Consider the following 23,539-nt stretch of genomic DNA (forward strand, 5'->3'; position numbering starts at 1 on the left):
GAGTTTTCTAGTGAACTTGAAGGAAATTGGAATAGCTATATTAATGGCACAAGTAATCAGTATTTCTGATTTCTGCAGGAAACTGGATACCTGAAACACACCATCAAGTTTCTGTAATGCAAGTCCGTTTGCTTGTCCAAAAACATAGCTGTGTCCTGCAATTCCACAGATACCAAAATGCCTTCATTTTTGATGGAATGAAGAAAGGGCAAGATAGCTAAAAGACAAAGAGTTGGATCCAGAGTGGCTATTTCTTCAATGGAAGAGTTCATTCATAGAAGGCATTGGGTTCTGGTTCTGTCCAGAGGAATGGAAGAGGATTTCCATTGACTTCTCCTTTTGCCATACTGTCTCTAGAGCTCCTGCAGGTCTCCAATCCTATGGAACAGTTTTCAGGAGGTGTAGGGGTTGTCAGAGAAAAGGACAAATAAACTAAAATCACTTATTCCTTCCAGTGCCAGTAAAACTCTGCTAAGCAAAATTCTGGATCCAACCCAGTTCTGCTATTATTTTGTTTTTTGTCTGTAGCCTGTCTTAGAGAGACTTAAAATAACATATCCTTATTTCCCCTCTTTTAAAGTTATCTTCTTCTTCGGCGATCACAAAGATGAGAGCATTTTCTATGTGCTTTGAAAACTGCTGTATACATTTTAAGGCAATTCTATAGGCACCAAAGTGGAAGCTGTTTAATCTACTTTTCATTAATAATGAGTTCTTAAATACTTCCAAGAACCAGCATATTGTGTAAAATTACTATAGCTCACCTGTTTAGAAAAGTAAACTATGCATTCATTAGCAGGGCAAAACAGCATTCCTGCAGCTTAATCTTATGGCTAATTTGAAAGACCAGTCTTGCACTTTGACGTTTAAAATTATAAATATTGTACGAAGAAAAGAGACTGTAATTAAGCTATTCATTGCTACAAAAAAGACCTGTTATTCAAAAGCCTGCCAGACATTTACTGGCTCAGCATGTCAGTGTAAGAGAAGTGAAAGAGCCTTGCAAATGCTAATGAATACCCTGGCTTCAGAAGAGAAAAAATACTTTGGTTTCAATCCATTTTGTCAGTTACTGCTTTGCACATTAGAGCAGTGACAGCATTGCAGAAAAATGTAAGGAGTTGGCAAGTGGGAAGACTAGGAACTATGATGTCAACCACCAAAATGTCCATCGCATTTCTGAGCAGCAGAGGCACTTAACAGTCATCATTCAGTTCAGGAATTAAAAATTGAGGCACACTGGTCTGTTGGAAACAAATGCTAGTTTAGCTTGGCAACACGTACAAGTCAAATTAGTCTAGCACCTTGACAGTTACACCAATAAAAAGTAAAATATAAATTTAAAAATAGTCTCCCACCACGTTTGTGGTCTGTTGCTCTCCCATATGTTCTATTTACAGCCAAAACTAGTCCATACAAAAATCTGAAACAAATTTATTTGAAGTGGATTTTTTTTTAAAAAAAGACCTGCCTGTACAGATGTTTGTAATTTAAGCAGTTTGTAGACTAGATATCCAAAGGCATATGCATAGTGTTACCTTCATGGCATGAATTTCTTCCAGTAACCTCTCTGCACGTTTATGGTTTTTCAATACTGCATCTTCCGTGCCCCTGAAAGAGGAAGGTATTTAAATAATATTGCAATACTGCATATGTTATGTTCCGTTATTATTCACTGTAAAATAATTCATGGTAATAGCTACCAAGGCCTAGTGCAGTTCTCTCCCCCCCCCCTTTCTTTTTTGCAATCTCTTATCCATGGTTAGGAAATGCAAAAGTTGCACTGGGAGCACATCATATGAGTGCAGAGTGGCAGCTAATCCAAGGTCTGACTTAGCTTGGCTACAGGACAGTGGTGTAGCATGGGCTGCTGGCACCCGGGGTGTGTGTGTGTGTGTGTGAGAGAGAGAGAGAGAGAGGGGCAGCCATGCCAGCCCAAGCCCTCACTGCCAACTGAGCCATGGCGGTCTGAGTCGGCAGCAAGTGAGGTGAAGTGAGGGGAGGGGAGGAAGAAAGAGATTCAAAGCTGCCATTTGAGGACAGACCTGAGGGCTGAGGTGCCCTGTTGGCAAAGGAGGAGACGGCTCTCTCCTTGGTGGTGGTGCCCTCCCCCTTCCTCCCTCTCGGCCGGCTCAGGGCACACATGGGTGGCCCTTCACCAGCCGCGAGGAGGAGGAGTACACTGCTGCCCCAGCCCGCAAGGCCTGGACCAGGTGCAGCTTGGCTTGCCTTCTCACTGCTCCAAACTTGATGACGACCCCTGGCTGCGCCCCCTCGTTGTGCCCCTTCAAAAATCTGTGCCCAGGACCATGGTCGCCCTGGCCCTCCCCACACTATCCCCCTGGTTAAGGAGGAGATTCCTTAACCATGATTCCAGGCCTGGACAGTGCATTGGCTTAGCTACCAAACTGACCCAGAAATTCTAAAACACTTTATAGAAAATGAATGTGACCTTCACTACCAATCAGGAGACTTGGGACCACTGGGGAGGCTGCAGGTAGAAATATGTCACCAAGAGGGATATTTTTGGGCCAGAGAGGGGCAGGGGCAGGAGGCTTGCTTCCCACTTTCCTGCTAGAAAGAGCCCTTAGCTCCTACTACCTGTTGCCCTGGGACTGCAGGAAAACCATAAAAAGAATAATAGTTAAGCTTACTTTTTTGCCTTCAGTTTTGCAATATGTCTAGTTAGTTTGCGAATTGTCAGCACTCTGACCTTCCTCACTTCTTTTCTCATCTTCACAACCTGTTTTTTGGGGGGGAAAGAAAATGTGTTGTAAAAAACAACAACCACCAATAGCATATTTTGTATAAACACTCCAAGTTTACAAACAGCTTTGAGCATAGTTAGCTCCCTTGCTTAACAAAAGACTGAATTCAGTTTTTCTGTTAAAAGTCAAAACTGCTTCCAAAAACAGCCAGCCAGTTGAGGAACAAACCAAGTCTCAAAACATGTCTGAGTTCTGAAAAGAAACAAGCCATGAAATAGCCAGGACATTCCTATGCAGTCATGTTTAATTTTCTTAGACCTAAGCTTGGCTATAGGTGAAGACAGCTTATTTGTGTTACATGTTCATTTATGTACTCACACTACCACAAAACACCTGTACTTTCTTCTAAGTCTTCTACAGAACAAGACTTCCTTCAGTTAACCACATGAATGTTTTAATTTAAGATGATGTTAATGCAAACCTGACTCATTCTTCGGTAAAACACTCTCTCAAATTCCATTTCACAGAGAAATAGACTGTTTTCTGGTGCAGTGAATGGACTAAATGGGCACTGACAGTCAAGAAGACCCAAATTTTATCTTAGATCAAACATTTCTAGGCAACCCTATAAATTCCTACAGCACTTCCATGATGTCCTACAACATGAGGTCAGCATGCAATAAATAGGCAAAAACAAATAACAAAATGAAGCACAAAGACAGGGTTAACGCCTTAAAAAAAGCAACCCATATAAATAAGACAGAAATCACCACACCCCAAAGTTAAAAATAGAATGCTAGCCTACCCAAGTTATTTAAAGTATGTTTAATAATAAAAAATAGCAACACTAGCCTCTCTTACAATGCTGCCATAGTTGAGGTCATTGCTTTGAGAACCTGAAATGTGGTAGTCGTAGCTTGGATCTTGAATGGCTTAGTTGCTTAACATTTCGGCTCCCAAACAATCAAAAGCCGGAAGTGAGTGTTCCGGTTTTTGAACTTTTTTGGAAGCCGAACATCCGGCGCAGTTTCCGATTGGCAGCCAATCAGAAACTGAGCCTTGGTTACTGAATGTTTTGGAAGTCAAATGGAATTCTGGAACAGATTCTGTTTGGCTTTCAAGGTACAACTGTGTAAGAACACTAAATTCTAACCAGAGAACACCACCAGATCTAGACTTTGTTCTCACTGATGGATGAACGGAGGTGACATGCCAATTTCTCCTATAGTGCCTCACACCCTTGAGGTAGGGAAGATTGGTAAATACTGCCTCTCCCTCCCCTTCCATTAATAGGAGACCTCTGCTGGATCAAAAGTACACAGATGGAAGCTCTTCCATTCACAAAAATGTAAGTTTGGATCCAACTCAGTGAAAAGCTGCTATGTGGCAATGCGTGAATGCGTGTGTGTATCTAATTTAATTCCACCATGATCAAAGCTGATTTGGATGTGATGGTGTTTTTTGAAGCCTACCTCACAGACTCAACACTAGAAAGGAACCTGAAACACATTTTAAAGTAGCCCTTTCAGCTTACTCCGTATTTCTATTTACTTGCCTGGAGAGCTGCTGGTGCGAATTCTGCAGGAAGAAGCAGAACAAGGAGCCCATTTGACCCCCTCTCTCCCTTTCCCCGGGAAGATAGGGAAGGCCTCTGTGGGCAGAAGGAAGCGGCTTTCAGAAAACTGGTAGTCAATGTGCACGTCAATGTGCAAGTAGATAAACAGGTACTGCTCCGGTGGGAAGGTAAACGGCGTTTCCGTGCGCTGCTCTGGTTCGCCAGAAGCAGCTTAATCATGCTGGCCACATGACATGGAAGCTGTACACCGGCTCCCTCGACCAATAAAGTGAGATGAGCGCCGCAACCCCATAGTTGGCCACGACTGGATCTAATGGTCAGGGGTCCCTTTACCTTTCCTACCTCAGGTTAAGAACTTAATTCATTCTGGAGGTCTGTTCTTAACCTGAAATTCGTTCAGGAGGTCTGTTCTTAACCTGAAACTGTTCTGGAGGTCTGTTCTTAACCTGAAACTGTTCTTAACCTGAAGGACCACTTTAGCTAATGGGGCCTCCTGCTGCCACCGTGCCGCTGCAGCACAATTTTCTCATCAGGAAGCAAAGTTTTTAACCCAAGGTACCATTTCTGGGTTAGTGGAGTCTGTAACCTGAAGTGTCTGTAGCCCAAGGTACCACTGTAGAGTTATTGGGTCATTTGCTAACAAGGACAGAAGAGAGGGATTTACGCTACAATGGTGTGAGGGATGGAGAGCTAGTAGTACAGCAAAGTTTCCCAGACTGACTATCAGCTATAAATGCAAGCAAGAGGTCCAGAGCGTGGCAACACGAGAACAGGCCTTCTCTGCAGTGGCTCCCCGTCTGTGAAATGCTCTCCCCAGGGAGGTTCACCTGGCGCCTTCATTATACACCTTTAGGTGCCAGGCAAAAACATTCCTTTTTAATTGGGCCTTGGCTTACATTGAATGACATCTTATGCCCTTTTAAAATGTGGTTTTGTGTGTGTTGGGGGGTTACTGGGTTGTTGTTTTTATTTTTATTATATATTTTGTGGTTTTATATTCTGATTTTTTTCTGTGAACTGCCCTGAGACCTGCGGGTATAGGAGGCCCAGTTGGTAGTGCTACCTGTAGCTGCTGCCCAGTTGGCATTGACCAGGGACTGGGTTAGGGATTGCTTCCATTTGTGGAATGCCCTCCCTGGTGAGCTGCTTCTGCCTCATTCATTGCTGACTTTCAGGAGAAAATAAAAAACATCTATTTCTAGCCAGGTGTTGGATGGGATACTACTGACCATGGCAACCTTGAAATTAGCAACTATGAAGATATGTGATTGCTCTAAAATGTTTTTAGATGTTCTAAATTTTTTTTATTTTAAATTGCATTGCCTTAAATTGTAAATTGTATTGCTTGCGGTCCTTGGAAGCGCAGGCTAGAAATTTAATAAAAAACAAATAAGTAAAATGTCACTATTTCCTCCCCTAAGACCTGAGAAAATATTTATTAATATTACTTGCTATGGGAGGGGTAGTTTATTATTCAAATTCCGACTCTGTAGACACTTCCTATTTGTTTAGTAGTGGGAAGTATAAGTGTAACAGCCAATTCCAAACCATCAGCCTGACCTCTTATTTAAGGTTGGGGGGAAAAGGAGTCAAGATAATTTGCAAGGCTTGTTTTCCTTTTCCTTGTGACAGTCTCCAAAAAGACAGTCTCCAAAAAGACAGCCTCCCTCTGGGAAAATGCACCCCATGTGGAACAAATATTGATGTAAAATGATACTAAAACCCTTTAAAAACAGTTTACTGCAAGGTAGAAGTGTTTGCATATCTGCAACCAATTGGGTCAGGAATTAGAAATTTGGCCAGAGTGACCATGTCATGCTACAGTTCCATCTTACTACCGTGCAAACAGGAAGCACTGGCTTGCAGAAACACTTCTGCAGAGTCAAAATTTAAATAAACGATGCCTGTAATAGCGAATGAATGTCCATAAATATTATCCCTGATAGTGTTTATAAGGAAAAAGGCTCAACGCACACAGCTTAAAATAAACTATGATGTAAAAAATAAAAATATTTTAATCGGAACTCACTAGGCCACTCTTTTAAGTACGGATATGAAAATGGAGTTTATAAACAACAAGTACTCTAACTAAACTTGGGGTTCCCAGCAGTTGTTTTTGGCCACCCTAGATCAATGTTTCTCTGCCAAAACTTCAGGGCCAAACAAGGCCCATCTTCTTTCCTGTACCTGCCCATCCAACCTGTTCCAACCAGATTTCCAACGTTATCCTAAGGAATCAGGTGCTCCGACTTGTACATCTGACTTGTCACTACAACATTGCTCCCCAGCAAGGGACTGTGCCTTGGATTTTGACACGTCTGCAGCTGTTAATACATTCTCTCTAGCAGGAATAGCTGCACAAGTTCAATTCTTGCCTGTCACAGATCTGGCAAACTGACGTCAAACCCACCTACTTCCATGGATACGTTAGCTGATATAGATGAAAAGTTCACAAGCTATAATAAAAACAACAACAACCAGGCACAGGCAAGGCCCACAATTTAGAAAATCACAGCAGATCATTACGTACTCAAACATATATTTTTAACTTCCTATCCAATATTTAATTTATTCTTTCCAGGACTACGTGTGGAGACATAGTATATTTTTAGGAACGCATTTAACCAAAGGTCAACTAACTGCTGGCCATGAATGCAAAAAAGAGGACACACCCTGTGGCGTAAGAACATATGGACATGTTATCTTATACTGATTTGGCACATTAATCCAAATCAGTATAATGTGGAAAAATCAGCTGCTGTCCAATATCTCCAGCAAGCTTATTTCAACCAATATGCTTCCAATTTCTCCTTTTTCCTTTTTTACTCATCTTCTCAACACGTGTTTGGATCAGCAATGAGAGAGAGTAAAGGTAATAAAGTGATGCCCAATCCAGACAAGATGGAGGCAGAGTTCTCTGGAAGTGCAGTTTACTAAATTACTGGGATTTCCCACAGCCTGACAGAGCTATTAGATCTGACCTTGCATTTAGATGCCAAAGACTGGCACAAAGAGGATTTCACTGGCTTCGGTGGGGTGTTAGCTGAAGCCACTTCTGGGTTAGCAGCATGAATACAGTGAAAATTGTATGAATACAATTGTATGATTCTGTAACTGCAAGACCTATTTGTGCTCACCAAACTGGAGGAAATAGCAGAAGGGAAAGGAGCCAAAGACTCTTCCTTTTCCATGCAAGAGGGCTTACCTACTGTTAACTGTGCATGTATGTGCCTCCTGAATCATTATGAGCTCAGGCACGTCAGCGATGCTGTGGCAGCTGAACAGCTGGCCTTTTTGTGCAATACATAACCTTACATGCAATGACTTGGGTGTCTGGTGGCCTGACAGAAAATGTGAAGGGACTAGAATGTGTCTGGCAAACCAACCAGCTTCTGCAGATCCTACCATTGCCCTCAGAGTCCTGGAAATACCGTATTTTTCTGTCTATAGGACATCACCTTGTATAAGGACACCCCCCACCCATTTTGGGGGACTCAATTTTAGTAAAATGAGGGGAGAGGACCCAAAGTTGTTGAGCTGCGGGCAAGAAACACTCCTTAGATCGTTTCCCGCAGGCAGCGGCATCGGGGCAAGTTGTGCTCCTGGGAGCACAACCTCCTCTGATGCCGCTGTGCGGGAAACGATCCAGGGAGCGCCAGCCATGCGCAGTGCCATCGGGGGAATTTGCGCTCTCACCAATGAGCTGGCTGGCGGCGCACCGCTTCTCCCCCTATGCCACTATCCATGTATTGGACAACCCCAGTTTTTTGACGTAATTTTTGAGTCAAAAAACCTCGTCCAATACACAGAAAAACATGGTAATTGTCTATGGACTTCATTACTCATCTGCCTCCTCTCCCTGCTTAAAAGCTTGGCAGAGAGGCGGGGAAATTTACTGAAACAACATAGCAGCTCCCCTGAAGTCTTGGAGCTCTTGCCAGTAACCTTGGCCTTTGCTGTCGGACTGAATTTTTCGTTGCTGCTCCTCTGCCTTTGCAAGAGCTCTTTCTCAGCTACTGAGTCTGTATTGCTAGGCTGATATAACAAGTGTTTACTTCTTCACTTACATGCAATTTCCTTTGTTGTGTGGTTTGGGGCAAAAGCCAGGACCCTATTCACCCAAGGGGGCTGGTAAAGTGCAAAAGCAAATAGATATCAACTGTGCACATGGTGGGAACACATTGGCTTGGGATGTTTGTGCAGACCGCAGTGCTTTGAAATGTAAACATTAATATTTCTAATGTTAATGTTATTTTCTTAACAATGCAAGATATTGACCTGGGTATGGGGAAATATGTAGCAGATGGTTGGGGAATCCATGCTTGGAACTGAAGATACTTAAAGATGGTTAACATAGCAATTTCAGAGCATCGCAGGGGGAGGGAAGAGGAAGGGCAGCATCATGCAAGGTAAGGTTTGAATTGGATTAGAGCCAGATGAGAACGAAGAAAAAGGAAATGGGGATTCATGTTCTAAACTTGGAAATTGGAATGGCAGCACTTCTGCGGTCCATGTGTCCACCATGCCTCCTCTAGCGAATTCACAAGTGTAGGTCATTCTTGCGTCATTTTCAAATATCACTTCATTTGACTCTCACGTAATTACTCAACTGTAATCATGTTTTCCCATGCAGCCAAAATAAACCCGACTTTGAGAAGGCTTACAGATTAAACTTACTTGAGAATGTTAATCAAATACACTTCCTTGCTTCCTTTCCTACACCCAATGGAATCCCAAGCATCTGATTATTCCACTCATGACAACTGTGGTGCAGCGAGTTTAAGAAAGAAAAAAATCTAGCAGAGCCTAGTCAACTAACAAACTGCAGAGAAGTTTAAGGCATGCTTTAGAGATTGCGGAGGGTGATGGAATGCTAAGAGGGTGTATTAAAAGGACTCACTGGATCACAGCCAAAGATTATACATTGTAAAGACCTTGTAAGGGGTGGCAGATATTGGAAAGATGTATTGCATTAGAATAAAATGTTATGCTTGGCTACTTTGGGGGCTTACTTTAAATCTGAAGAGAGAGAAGGGGTCCAACTTAAGCGAACCCACGGCCAAGAATTTAAGAACATTCATAGGAAAGTCTGACCAAAAGGGGAAAGAGCTCTCATGAACGGTACAAATCTATAGCTTAAAGCGTATAACCGTGGGTAGGTCAAAGTATGAAAACATTAACACCAACCTGTGTTAGGATGAGAGCTACATTCTGTTCTTGAACACCCAAGTAGTAAAAAAGAGTCAAGAAAAACTGACATTGAATTTATAGTAAAAGCCAAAGGACACTATTACATCACTTAGATATATACATCTTAGAATATACATCTATAAAACAACTTAAAATGCAGGTTTGACTATGATTCTAACAATGTTAACTTGGAAGCCATTCAGTGGGACACTATTCCTATCGCACTTCAATTCTGTTAGTTTCAAGGCATATGACTACTGAGCCCACAAGACATCAGCACCCAGTGACCATCCAACTGCTGAATGTTGTTGCCAAGGTCACTTTTTCAATTGTCTTCAGCATCATGAACAAAGCTTAATTTTGCACATGGCAGTGGCTATCTTCAGCAATCACAGTGTGAATTTGCCCCCAAACAGCCTTTGCATCAGGATGTGAGAGTGGCTTCTCTTAAGACTGGCAAATTTTGGCTTCCTCATTTTTCCATTCCTGCAATTCACCACAAGATCTCTGTAACTAAGAATTAGTGCCTGAGCTCATTTTTCCTACTCCCCTCCTGTCCATTCTCCTTTCATGTTGTGTCTCCTATGTTGTGAGCCTGAGGGCTGGGACTGGCTTCTCAATGACAATTCTTGGGCTCCATGATCACTGCAGATGGCGACAGCAGCCACGAAATTAAAAGACGCCTGCTTCTTGGAAGAAAAGCAATGACAAACCTAGACAGCATCTTAAAAAGTAGAGACATCACCTTGCCGACAAAGGTGCGTATAGTAAAAGCTATGGTTTTCCTAGTAGTGATGTATGGAAGTGAGAGCTGGACCATAAAGAAGGCTGATCGCCGAAGAATTGATGCTTTTGAATTATGGTGCTGGAGGAGACTCTTGAGAGTCCCAGGGACTGCAAGAAGATCAAACCTCTCCATTCTGAAGGAAATCAGCCCTGAGTGCTCACTGGAAGGACAGATCCTGAAGCTGAGGCTCCAATGCTTTGGCCACATCATGAGAGGAGAAGACTCCCTGGAAAAGACCCTGATGTTGGGAAAGATGGAAGGCACAAGGAGAAGGGGACGACAGAGGACGAGATGGTTGGATAGTGTTCTTGAAGCTACCAGCATGAGTTTGACCAAACTGTGGGAGGCAGTGGAAGACAGGAGTGCCTGGCGTGCTCTGGTCCATGGGGTCACGAAGAGTCGGACACGACTAAACAACTAAACAACAACAACATAGGGGTGGCTTGGCTTTTTGTTTTTTGCTTTTTTTTGCTGTAGAGCAAGATAAACTGGTGAAATAAATAAGTGATCTTTTCTCTCACTCAAGTTGCCCTGCTTTGTTCCCACAGGCTAAGTCTCACTCCCTTCCTCTTCCCCCTAGACATCCTTACCTGGACAATCTTGTTAAGAGCACTGGCTTTTCTGTACCCATTATTATGCACTCTTCCTTAAGCATCTTGCAAATTGCAACTGGCAGACACTTTGCCTTGGGACTGATAGCAATCTCCAGTCTTAAAACAGCTTTGTCTTGCCAGCATCCTAGGCTTCACTGGCCCCTAGGGAGAGTTTTGATGATGCCAGACACATCTTTTGACAGCAACATGCTTTTTCATGTTGGAAGGTGGTGGTGGTGATGAAAGACAGATGCAGCCGCTCACCTGCTTGCCCCAAGAGCAACTGCTACGCAAGCAAGCATCAAATTTTGCACCTGCTTTTCAAGTTGGTCTGTGGAACCATTAGAAAACAGAGACTAATAACCCGTGACTTGTGACATAAATTAGGGTACGAGATGGATGCGGGTGTGTTATTTCAATTACAAGCAGATTTCCCTTCTTCAATTGGAAAAAAATGCTTTAAAAACTAAGAAGGAGGTGAGGAGTATTTCCTTACAAAATGTCTGCCTACTTTGTGGAATTTCTGTAAAACAATATTTCTTCTACTGTTCAGCATTCCCGCATGAAGAGAGTATTGAGTGAAGAAATGTACACAGATAAACTTGGCAGCAGTGCCCCCCCAACTGCTGCCACAATTGTAGGCATTGCAAACTTAAAATTATATACAAAGGAATACCTACACTTAAATCAGTAGTAGATATATTTTAGCAGATTAAATTATTTTGCAAAAAAACCAAATAAATAAAATGAAGATTTATGAATGGTCAGTTCTAAGAGAATGATGTTTTCTGAATTTTAGATTCTAGCCCCTTTTTCAGGCCTCCTTAACTGACATGAAAACAGCTGTAACAAGCTTTATATAGAACACACATGCTATGGCCACAATTCTCTTAAATTGGCAGTAAGCTATAAGTTCCCTTTCAAAGTTGTTGGATTCTTCTTTGCTTTATTCTCATGGCTTGCCTTAATTCAAATATGATAAGCCACCAATCCAATTTGGATGGAATACAAAGACCAAATATAGACTAAATTGCTTCACTTAGCTAAACTTATTTGGATTATAATATGGAAGTCAGTATAATCACTTACAAATTAGCATAATCATCACAGTGAGAGAAAGCTACAGACAAAAAGAAACACACTAGAAAACTGTAGAGCAAAAAGTTAATGAACTGAAATCAATTTGACTTAAGTAATGAGCAATTGGTCCCAATAACTGCAAAGGGAATTTAAGTGCAACTAATTTGGTATGGATACTAGTCCATTATCTGCTGTGGTTGCTTTCTTAAAAAAAAAAAAGAAAGAACTAAGATTGGAACTAAATATCAGTGCCCAAGAAAGGATTGCCAGTTTGGTGCTTAGCTCTGATATACAAAGCAGAATCACACAGTTGCAAGGAGAAGCAGCAACTGTGGGTTGCAGGGGATAAGCTGTGGTGGGAACAGGTGAAGTACCTCTGTGTTAGCTTTCCCCCATCCAAATCAATAAATACTGTAATGATCAGAAAGGTTTTAAGGACCTCCTCTCCACATCCACTGGTTTTCCACTCTGTACTCTCTTTAAATGTCAAAAAGAAACCAAGACTGGGAAGGAAATATCCATTATCCATAAGTTCGATAATGACTCTTGCAGCGTGGCATACTTGTGTTCACAGCTGCAGTTATACCTCGTTCTAGGGTAGTGTAGAACATTATTCCTCCCAACCATTTCTGACAATTGGCATTCCTTGCATACTTAATACTCGCCACCTATATTCCACCATCTATCATGGAGTCGCTGCAAGAAATAATTTTTTTTCTTATGCCAAATACATGGTCTCATAACCAAAACTTGTAACAGCTGACACTCCTAAAATGACAGGAAATATAAAACGGGAATGTTAACCTGGATGTTAAATCTTATTTGCAAAGTCACCAAAATCAAAAGTTTTTACTTGTGAACCTAGCTGGTACTATCAACAGCAGTGTTTGCTGACTTGTTCAAAAATATATTGAAGACCGACAAAATCCCTGTTAATGTGGAAGAAACATTGAAGAAAGATACCAAGAACCAATGTCACACTTCACATTCTTTTCAAATGATAAATTACACATTATTACAACATTCCCACATGTATTTGTTTGTTTGATTTATATACTGCCCTTTAAGGCACAAATAAATAATCAAAATGAAAGCAACAAAATAGTAACCACCCACCTGCAAACACAAAAGGCTGTAGAATATTAATCAGCCGAAGGCCTGGTTAAACTAGCTTCATGTAAAGAAGGCATTTAAATGGCACATTTCAAATGCTCCAAACATAAAAAGATATGCATGTGGCATGATTATCCCCACACTGTACATGGGTAGAGTGTGGTGCTGAGAGAGCAATGAATGAGGTCAAGTTGTTGTTATCATCAGCATGATAATTAGAATTTTAGTTGTTTTATCTTCCCCAGGGCAACCTAAACCAAACAGGCGAGTGTTTCTAAAGCAAAGGACAATCAGATTAAAGCATGGCAGAGAATTCCAAACTAATTTATTCCTTTTCCTTGTTAGTTTATGCTGAGTTGGGGGGGGGATGGAGAGATGGATATAGAGCTGGGAAAGTATAGGGGAGGGGCAGAGTGTCCCACTTAATGCCCCAATTTACTTGTGGAGCCTGGGAACAGTAAGTGGCAAGGGGGTCTCTAGACATGTGCAGAGTGTCATGGTTGGGACTGTGGTCAATATTTGCTGTGGATTAAGAAAAGCACAGCCAAGCAGGACACAACTGAGGATCACCTACTGAGCATGTAGCTCCATTTAAGCTGAAAGAAGAGATCCTTGTAGCTTACGGACATAGCTCCCAAGATACATAAGCTCAGTGGTTCAAATTAGTGTTTACACCAAGAGAGTGTAAGCTGTGGCTTGTGCCTCTCTTGTTTTTGACAGGATCAGAAAGTTAAACAAAAAGAATTCTAACCACCATACTGCAAAGCCTTCGCCAGCAGAACTAGAGCAGGGAACCATGCAAAAACAAATGAAATGAACTGCAGAGCCTGGTGAGAAGAAGGCAGGCAAAAGTTGCCATATTTCTACAAAGGAGGTTCAGCAGGGTCTCTTTTGTGATGTGTTGCATGCAGTAGGGATCACTGAATCAGAAGAGAGACTGAGAAGTGGACTGGGGGGGGGACCCTGAATCTTCCCTTCATATGCTGGAAAAACACCAAATTAAATTGAACTGTACGCATCACAGTTTCAGTTATACACAATGTGACTGTTCGGGTTTAGGAATGACATTCAGAGTTTAGACCCCAAAAAACAGCCTCATCCCAGTTACAAAGAAAAATGAATGATGTGTTCAACAGTTCAATGACTGAAAAGGAAGGGATGTCATATACAATAAGTAAAATGAATGATCAGTTCTGATTAAAAGTCACCTGGTACAATTAATATCTCTTTTAGACACCTGTAGCTTTACCAGTTAACCAGTCAGTGTTTTCATCACAGCTATGTTACAGCTCCTTTAAATATAGTCTACAGCAAGCTCCCATGACTGAGCTTGCAATTTTTTTATTACGCACCAGCTCAAGTAAGCAGCCACATGTTTTATTTCTGGCAACCTCTAACTAGCCTACGTGGCCCAACCAAATGCACTTCACACAAACCACTCTGAGCAGAAGGGGGAGGCAAAATCTCATTTTCATCTATATTCATTTAATACTGCTCAGTTTGCAACAAGTATGCAGGCTGCTGTTGCATTTTTAATTTCTTCATAATCTGCTGCAAGCATATGTGCTTGAATCTGCTGGTCACAGTATGCCTTTAATGTTCTGCAACTGATGATGTGGCAACTCAAAACTTGAATAATAGCTGCTGGAAGAGATCCTGGGGGGGAAACGTTCTTCTAAATTCTATCTCAGAGGCTGAGCTTGGAAATTTCATAAGCTTTATAGGAATGGTTGCTGAGAACACTGACATGGTCCGAAAGAATGTCAAGAGATTTTTTTTCAGCAGAACTCAATCCATCACAGGAAATTCTTACTAAAGAACTTGCTAGAGAATATTAAACTATTTTAAACAAGAGACAAACTTGTTACACGTATCCTCAAAGGATGAAGAAAGGCTTAGGGCAACCTAAGAATGGTTTGCTAATTAACAATCTACACATTCATGCCTTTGGACAATAAGACTAAATTGAATTGAATACAGTCTGTCAATGCCTTCTAGCACACACTGACAAAGTTCTATAAAACAGATACTTGGTAGATGTGTAGAATTACTAACTTACTATAATAAGTTCATTAATTTTATAATGAAATGATTTTAGAATGTTTTATCGTTTTACTGTTGTTAGCCGCTCTGAGCCCAGCTTCGGCTGGGGAGGGCGGGATATAATTTATTTATTTATTTATTTATTTATTATTATTATTACAGTGGTACCTCGGGTTACATACACTTCAGGTTACAGACTCCACTATCCCAGAAAGAGTACCTCGGGTTAAGAACTTTGCTTTAGGATGAGAACAGAAATTGTGCTCCAGCGGCGCAGTGGCAGCGGGAGGCCCCATTAGCTAAAGTGGTGCTTCAGGTTAAGAACAGTTTCAGGTTAAGAACAGACCTCCGGAATGAATTAAGTACTTAACCCGAAGTACCACTGTAGTCTCAATTTAGCTCATCACTCTTATCCTTAGAAATTAAAGGGGGAAAAATCAGCCTATTTCTGGGCAGAGGGAAGTGTGTGTGTGAAGTTTGTGGCCAGCTACTCTCCAGGTCATTCCACGTCAGTTCAACGCGGTCATGCCACCCACCGTCTTGGGTTTTGATGAAACTTGGTGTACACCCTTCCCTTATGGTTGAAAGAAACCCTCTTAAATATTTCCCCTCTATCTCAAACGGTTTTAATTTTATAGCACTTCAAAGTTTCATGAAATCCGGGTTTCTGTTACTCTTTCATTCTATACTTCAGATCTGTGAGTATTTTGGCCATCGTAGTTCCAGACCTCTTTTGCAAGCTACAACCCATAAGGGCTAGGAAATGACCTTTCAGTTCTAAACCTACTTTCAAGATTTGATTTCTATAGCCTAGAAATGGTATTCATGTGCATGAGAGGGGAAAAACCACCATCGTTCCCACTTCTCCTCCTTGCAGCTGGGCGGACAAGTTGGGTAGCTTTTAAGTTTTGCTTTCCATTACCAAATCAACTTCGTGTGTTGTCCAGACCAAGGATCGTGCTTTCTATCAAACTCTAAGTTAAACAAGTGAGCTTCAGAAACCACAGTTGGACATTGGCTTGATTTAAAACCTACCAAAGTTTGTTATAAAGTATGATCCTTGGTCTGGATAACATGACAATCCAGGATTCAGGGAAAGCAGGGGGGGAAACTGCTGTAGAACTTGTTGCAGCTACAGGGAAGGAAGAGAAGAGAGAACGCAAATTTTAAGTTATCAATACTTGGTTCCTGCTAATGCATGCCTCACAAAGCTATAATTTTGTGTGACATGTGAACCTTCCTGCTTATGCACATGTAAACTAGACCAATGGATACTGTCCTAAATATATTTCCAACAGTGTAAGCCCCTCTGAACAATATACACAAATTGTTTTGATTCACCTAGCTTACAATTCCACTTGATTCACTAAAATAATAATAATAATAATAATAATAATAATAATTAATAATTACTTATAACCCGCCCATCTAGGCAGTTCCCAACAGAATATTAATAATAAAAAAGTGACAATATCAAACATTAAAACAGGGGTCAGCAACCTTTTTCAGCCGTGGGCCAGTCCACCATCCCTCAGACTATGTGGTGGGCTGGACTATATTTTTTTTTGGGGGGGGAATAAATGAATTCCTATGCCCCACTAATAACCCATAGATGCATTTTAAATAAAAGCACACATTCTACTCATGTAAAACACGCTGACTCCCAGACTGTCTGCAGGCTAGATTGAGAAGGCGAATGGGCTGCATCCGGCCCCCGGGCCTTAGGTTGCCTACCCCTGCATTAAAAACTTCCCTAAACAGGGCTGCCTTCAGATGTCTTCTAAAAGTCAGATAGTTGTTTATTTGCTTGACATCTGATGGGAGGGCGTTCCAGAGGGCGGGCACCACTACAGAGAAGGCCCTCTGCCTGGTTCCCTGTAACCTCACATCTCGCAATGAGGGAACCACCAGAAGGCCCTCGGCGCTGGACCTCAGTGCCCAGGCTGAACGGTGGGGTGGAGACGCTCCTTCAGGTATACTGGGCCGAGGCCATTTAGGGCTTTAAAGGTCAGCACCAACACTTCGAATTGTGCTTGAAAACATACTGGGAGACAATGTAGGTCTTTCAGGTGTTTCCGTATGTGGTCTAGGTGAGAGGGCTTTGCTATGCTCCATCTATAGGAAAGCAGAATGAAGTCCTGAAGTTTCACCCCAAATGCCCAAGTGCCATTAAAAATGTATACGTAAATTTAGGGCCGGGGGAGTCTGTCCTAAAAGAATACATCTCGCAATTCTGTTTAGAACACTACATATATTAAAGCCTTTAAATTAATCTGTCCGTAAATTAAGCACATTTGCAAGAGAATTTGTACAAGCAGTGCAAGGGTGGGGGTTAAGAGGACCTTATTACTTATTTTGTGCTGCCACCTAGCAACATTTTCAAGTATAATTTGCACATAAAGCCATTTTATGAGTATATTTTTCAATACCACTGCATCTTAATTTTTTCTTTTAGATTATTCTCTGCCAAAAAGCGATGACCAGAAGAAACAAAATTCTATTACAGTGGTACCTCAGGTTACATATGCTTCAGGTTACATACGCTTCAGGTTACAGACTCCGCTAACCCAGAAATAGTGCTTCAGGATGAGAACAGAAATTGTGCTCCGGCGGCGCGGCAGCAGCAGGAGGCCCCATTAGCTAAAGTGGTGCTTCAGGTTAAGAACAGTTTCAGGTTAAGAACGAACCTCCGGAACGAATTAAATACTTAACCCGAGGTACCACTGTATACAAATTAATGATGCATCGCTGATTGTTTAGGTCTCCAGCAAAAAGTTGTTTCCAGATCGCAAATATAATTGCAAATCGGGATCATTCCATGCTCCAACACTAACCTTAAATGAAGCCTGCTTCATACCAATGTATGAATAGATTATTTTTCTTTTCCCAACAATTCAGAGACTTGAATGAGATCAATAATATTCACACAAATACAGCACAATGGCTTCTTCACTTGTGGCTATATATTCCTATTATCCTGCCTGTGCATTAAGATCTGCTCATGTGACAGTGACATACGATAAGGCCTTCTCTGTGTTGGCATCTTGTCTATGAAACTTCATTTGGAGGTATGACTGGTAACATCATTATTGGCCCCCAGCTGGTGACTTACCTCTTCACCCAGACCTTTTGGGGAAGCTAATTTGAGAAGGGATTATGAGTGATGTCCTGCTGTTCTGATTTAAATATAACTGTTGGTTGAACGTCATTGTTTTAATAATTTGAGCTGGTTTTGTCAACAGCCCAGAGAACGTAACTGATTACGAAGGGCAATTTAGAAATTGAATAAAATAATACGTATTTGTCCGTACTCCCGATTCCTAGTCAGCAACAGACACTCATGCAGTTCTTACCCAATAACAGCTATCTCCGATGCAAACGTGCTTTGCATGGATATGAAAAGAAGGGAACTCACAACAAACTGCAGCCATGGTGCTGCATGATCAAGTTGGACAGCAGGGAGAAGCAAATTAAGTATAGCGTGTATTTAACAAAAAAAAATCATATAGTATAAACCAGTGTTAAATTCTAAGTCTGATATTCAAACAACCACAAAATTAAATGTATTGCTGGAACGTATTATCCCTTTTGTAACTTCAAACATATTCTACCACTTCTTGTATTTTTTAGCACTTGCAAGTGTGTCAGATCTAAATCTAAAATAGAAAATACAATTCACAATAAAAACAGCAAAAAACCAAAATACAAAGCCCAACTAAAATAAGAATAAAGCATGACAACTATCAAACAATTAAAACTAACGTTAAAAAGCATAAAAGATAGCAAGGGTAAACTTGGTGCAAGTATCCAATATATCAAACACCCAATGAAAGAGAATAAGGCATCCTGTGATACCTTAAAGCCTAAGAAAATTATTATGGAATAAGCTTTCATGAACTAGAGTTTACTTCACCTGCTTTGTTTTTTGGTGTAACAGACTGACAAAGTGATCCCACTGGAAGATGTCAAATAAGAGAATCATAAGAATTGAATATCAAGGATCAAGGACCACTGGATCTACAGTGGGACACTAGAGGACAGAGAAGTTCATCATTTACAGTCTTAGAAATTGACCTACTTCTTCAGGTGTCAACGACATGATGCTGTTCCATGCAATCACAAAAGAGATGCACACGTACGAAGAAATCCAACCTTCTCCTTCACAATTGGTGTCCTTAAGTATTTTGTAAGCCTTAGGGAGTGAGTCTAACTCCCAGGAAGAAGTAGCAGTACAGAACAATGCATCTGCAGCTCTGCCACTTATGGCCACGAGCTTCTGGTTTTCACTGCACCCAATCCATGCTGGTGCAGCAGAGACCCAAACAGTAGCTGAACCAGCAAATCCTTAACAGGCTCAGTTCCACACCTTCCCTATTCCCGCAATTCCCTGTTTGGAGGGCTTGTGCTGGCTACCACCAGTAAGGCCACCACTGGCAGTAGTACCTGCCCACTCAGCAGAGTTTTCAGTTTTCAGCTCTTTTACTTCTGCACAAAAAATGCACAGCAACACTATGAAACAGGGAAAGAGAGGATGTGGGAGAATGTGAAACACAAAACTAACTATGAAAAGAAGATAATGAAGACAGGTGTGTGTGAATGAAAGAAAGGAGGAGAAAAGTCACAGAAATGAAGGAAAGGCAAAGTTAATGTTTCAACCAAATGTTGGGTCAACACAAGGAATATTAAGACGTAAACGTTTGTGGACCACAGGTCATTTAATCAATATAAACTTGCATTTTGAAAAGTTGCAAAAAAAAGTATGCTATAATAAATTTCATTTTTTCCCCAGGTGTGACAAGACACTCAGTTGTTTTTGCTGTAAAAGACTAAGACCATACCCACACCACAGACTTTAAGTGCTGTTATACTAGTTTAACAGCCATGGAAAACCCTATAGTTTGTTAAAGGTGCTAGCAATAGTAGAACTGTGAGGTCAGCACCCTTAAGAAACTACAGTTCCCGGGCTTCTTTGCGGGTAGCCATGACCATGTTAGCACAGTGCTTTAAATGTACGCTGTGGATGTGACCTAACACAGTGGCCCTTTGGCGAGAGGGAAAGTCAATACTGCAACTCACTGCACCTTTAACTGGTGCACTTAGCAGGGTCTACTTCTGAGGGTAAACATGCAGAGCATGGGGCTGCAGCTGTTCTAAGAGGAAGAAAAGGCACCTGGGATATGTTGTGTGGGATAGCTCAGTCAGCAGAACATGAGACTCTTAGGTTCGTGGGTTTGTGGCCCACGCTGGGCAAAAGAGATCCTTGCATTGTGAAGGGGGTTGGACTAGATGACCCTCCAGGTCCCTTTCAACTCTATGACCCTATGGATAAACAAATGGCCACTGCTCTCGATATCTGCAGGACAACGGACACTGAGCAAGCTCAGGAGTTTTGCAGCAGCACTACAAAGCCAAAACAGCCGAGGCAGAGCTCCTGAAGAAGAAGCATCGTTATCTGCATCAGCCACTAGACATAGCAATAAAATAAAATATACCGAAGATAGAGGTAAAAACTTAATTATACAAAATACATTCTGGAGGTTTATAACAATAATCAAATAATAGATCTAATTGCCCCTCCCTGCTAAAAAGAATTGCAGTTTTTGCTGTCACCTGATTATCTTGATCTGCTGGAAGAAAGGACACAGTAGCAATAGTTGAGCGACCCCGCATGGACAATAATAGAGGGGTAATAACCTCACTCCTCAAATCTTTATAAAGAGTGCAAGCCAGAAGCACATGAGCCGCTGACTGAATACTGCCATCTCCACAGAGACATAACTGTTTTTCCAGCAGGATTTTTTGAAATTGACCCTCAAGTACAGCCGAAGGCAGTATATTCCATCTTGCGTAAGGAAAAGCACGCCTGTATTTTGGAATTGTTACATTTTGCAGATAGTGCCAACGGGTCAAAACGACTAGGTGGCAAATAACCATACCATGGACAAAATTTCCTTATGGTGGCCAAATTACTCTGTCGCTCGATATCATATAGGTGGTGTCTGACTTAATTATTTGCTTTACCGAAGCCCAGTGTTAATAACTGTTGCAGTGATAAACCAGAAACGCAAAGTGTTGGGTTGACCATTTTAGTCCAAGTGCTCTCGTGACGATCTTGTGATACTAAGAGTAGCGGAGTGGGTGGCACTGTGGTCTAAACCACTGAGCCTCTTGGGCTTGCTGATCGGGAAGGTCAGCAGTTCAAATCCTGACAGCAGTGAGCTCCCGTTGCTCTGCCCCAGATTCTGCCAACCTAGCAGTTCGAAAGCGCACCGGCGCAAGTAGATAAATAGGTACCGCTGCGGTGGGAAGGTAAACAGCATTTCCGTGCACTCTGGCTTCCGTTATGGTGTTCCGTTGTGCCAGAAGCAGTTTAGTCATGCTGGCCACATGACCCAGAAAGTGTCTGTGGACAAACACCAGCTCCCTCTGCCTGAAAGTGAGATGAGTGTCGCAACCCCATAGTCGCCTTTGACTGGACTTAAGCGTCTAGGGGTCCTTTACCTTTACCTTAGATCCCAGGGCAGCTTACAATATAAAAATACACACCATAAGGGTAAAGGTAAAAAGGGTAAGGTACGCAGGTGGCGCTGTGGGTTAAACCAGAGCCTAGGGCTTGCCGATCAGGTCGGCGGTTCGAATCCTCGCGACGGGGTGAGCTCCCGTTGCTCGGTCCCTGCTCCTGCCAACCTAGCAGTTCAAAAGCACGACAAAGTGCAAGTAGATAAATAGGTACTGCTCCGGCGGGAAGATAAATGGCGTTTCCATGTGCTGCTCTGGTTCGCCAGAAGCGGCTTAGTCATGCTGGCCACATGACCTGGAAGCTGTACGCCGGCTCCCTCGGCCAATAAAGCGAGATGAGCGCCGCAACCCCAGAGTCGGCCACGACTGGACCTAATGGTCAGGGGTCCCTTTACCTTTACCTAAACAAGGTAAAGGATCCCTGGATGGTAAAGTCCAGTTGAATTCGGCTATCAGGGGTCAGCAAACTTTTTCAGCAGGGGGCTGGTCCACTGTCCCTCAGACCTTGTGGGGGGCCGGACTATATTTTTTTTTTGGGGGGGGGGGAAATGAATGAATTCCTCTGCCCCACAAATAACCCAGAGATGCATTTTAAATAAAAGCACACATTCTACTCATGTAAAAAAACCAGGCAGGCCCCACAAATAACCCAGAGATGCATTTTAAATAAAACGACACATTCTACTCATGTAAAAACACGCTGATTCCGTGGGCCGGATTGAGAAGCCGATTGGGCCTGATCCGGCCCTTAGTTTGACTACCTATGGGCTATGGGGTGCAGCACTCATCACCCTGAAAAGCGAGATGAGCGCTGCAACCCCATAGTCGCTTGTGACTGAACATAAGCATCCAGAAGTCTGTTACCTTTTGCTTTCTTTTTTACTAAGGGTAGTAGACCGGTGGGGTTTAAATTCAGCCGAAGCCAGTAATTAAAGGTCCCACGGCCAAATCTGTAATTCGACATTTCCTGCCCAGCAGTGGGATGAGCTTCACGGAGCTGGAAGGGTTCCCCAAGGGTCATCCAGTCCCACCCCGCGCAAGGACTCCCTCAGAAGGCGGCGTGTATTGGGAGGGCCCTGATCCTCGCTCAGCAGAGCTCCCGCCCTCGACTCCCTTGGGCGAGGGCGCCGTTTCGCGGCCGACCCCGCGCGCGCATTTCCCCGACCGGTCACCCTCAACCCGCCGGGCGCCTTCCCCCTCCGCTCACCTCGTTGTTGAGGTTCAGCGCCTGCGCCATCGCTTCTCCTCGGATCGCGCGCACCGGGGCTCCGCGGAAGGGGCGGCTCGGAGCCCAAACACACGCGCGCAGCGCACCCTCGCCGCCCCTCGCGTCTCTCCTTACGACGGACGCGAGCGAAACAACAACGCTCGTGCGCGGCCCTTCCGGCGCGCTCCTTCCGGGTGCCGCTCTGCAGCTCATCCTCTATGGTTTAGGAGGACAAGCTGGCTGCTTTCGAGTCCGCTTCAGCTCTGTGGGCTTTTTAAAATTATTTTTATGAAAGATTTTCATGAACGACAAAGGAACGTGCAATCTCAATCTCTCTCTCTCTCTCTCTCTCTCTCTCTCTCTCTCTCTCTCTCCTCTCTTTCTTTTCTGCTTCAGACCTCCAGGCATAGGGCGGTATATAAATTCAATACATCATCATCATCATCATCATCATCATTGTAATAAGTAGTCTTTTGGTTGTGTTCATTCTAAGGCAATGTGGTATCCAGTGGGGGAAGAGGAGAGGGGAGAGGGTGGGGGATAAACACACTAAAAAAAATTCGTTTTTCCAACTTGGCACATGAGTAAGGTTTTTATGTCGGCATCATTTAGGGTACGTTCCCTTCCTATTGTAAAGTGAAAAGGAGTTTAAAATTAAAAAAAAGAATTATAATTAGGTATTTGAACGATTGGTATTAATAATTGCAGTGCTTTTTTCTAAAA

General features: G+C 42.5%; 1 protein-coding gene across 2 annotated transcripts in view; it reads right to left on the minus strand.

Moving 5' to 3' along the window:
- Positions 1 to 22,973, minus strand: part of SRFBP1 (serum response factor binding protein 1) — a 47,468-nt gene extending 24,495 nt beyond the window's left edge. The window contains exons 1-3 of one of the 2 annotated variants that reach the window (XM_079995693.1): positions 22,817 to 22,973; positions 2,655 to 2,743; positions 1,539 to 1,611 (exon numbers count right to left, since the gene is read on the minus strand). In XM_079995693.1, the coding sequence (XP_079851819.1) occupies positions 1,539 to 1,611; positions 2,655 to 2,743; positions 22,817 to 22,846 (192 nt within the window). In that variant the 5' untranslated portion in view covers positions 22,847 to 22,973. Of the gene's footprint in view, positions 1 to 1,538; positions 1,612 to 2,654; positions 2,744 to 22,473; positions 22,698 to 22,816 lie in introns of those variants that run through there. The other variant, XM_079995694.1, reaches the window with a different exon arrangement.
- Between the last annotated feature and the right edge of the window lie 566 nt (positions 22,974 to 23,539).

Source organism: Podarcis cretensis, assembly GCF_951804945.1.
Source record: "Podarcis cretensis genome assembly, chromosome: 11".
Taxonomy (NCBI): domain Eukaryota; kingdom Metazoa; phylum Chordata; class Lepidosauria; order Squamata; family Lacertidae; genus Podarcis; species Podarcis cretensis.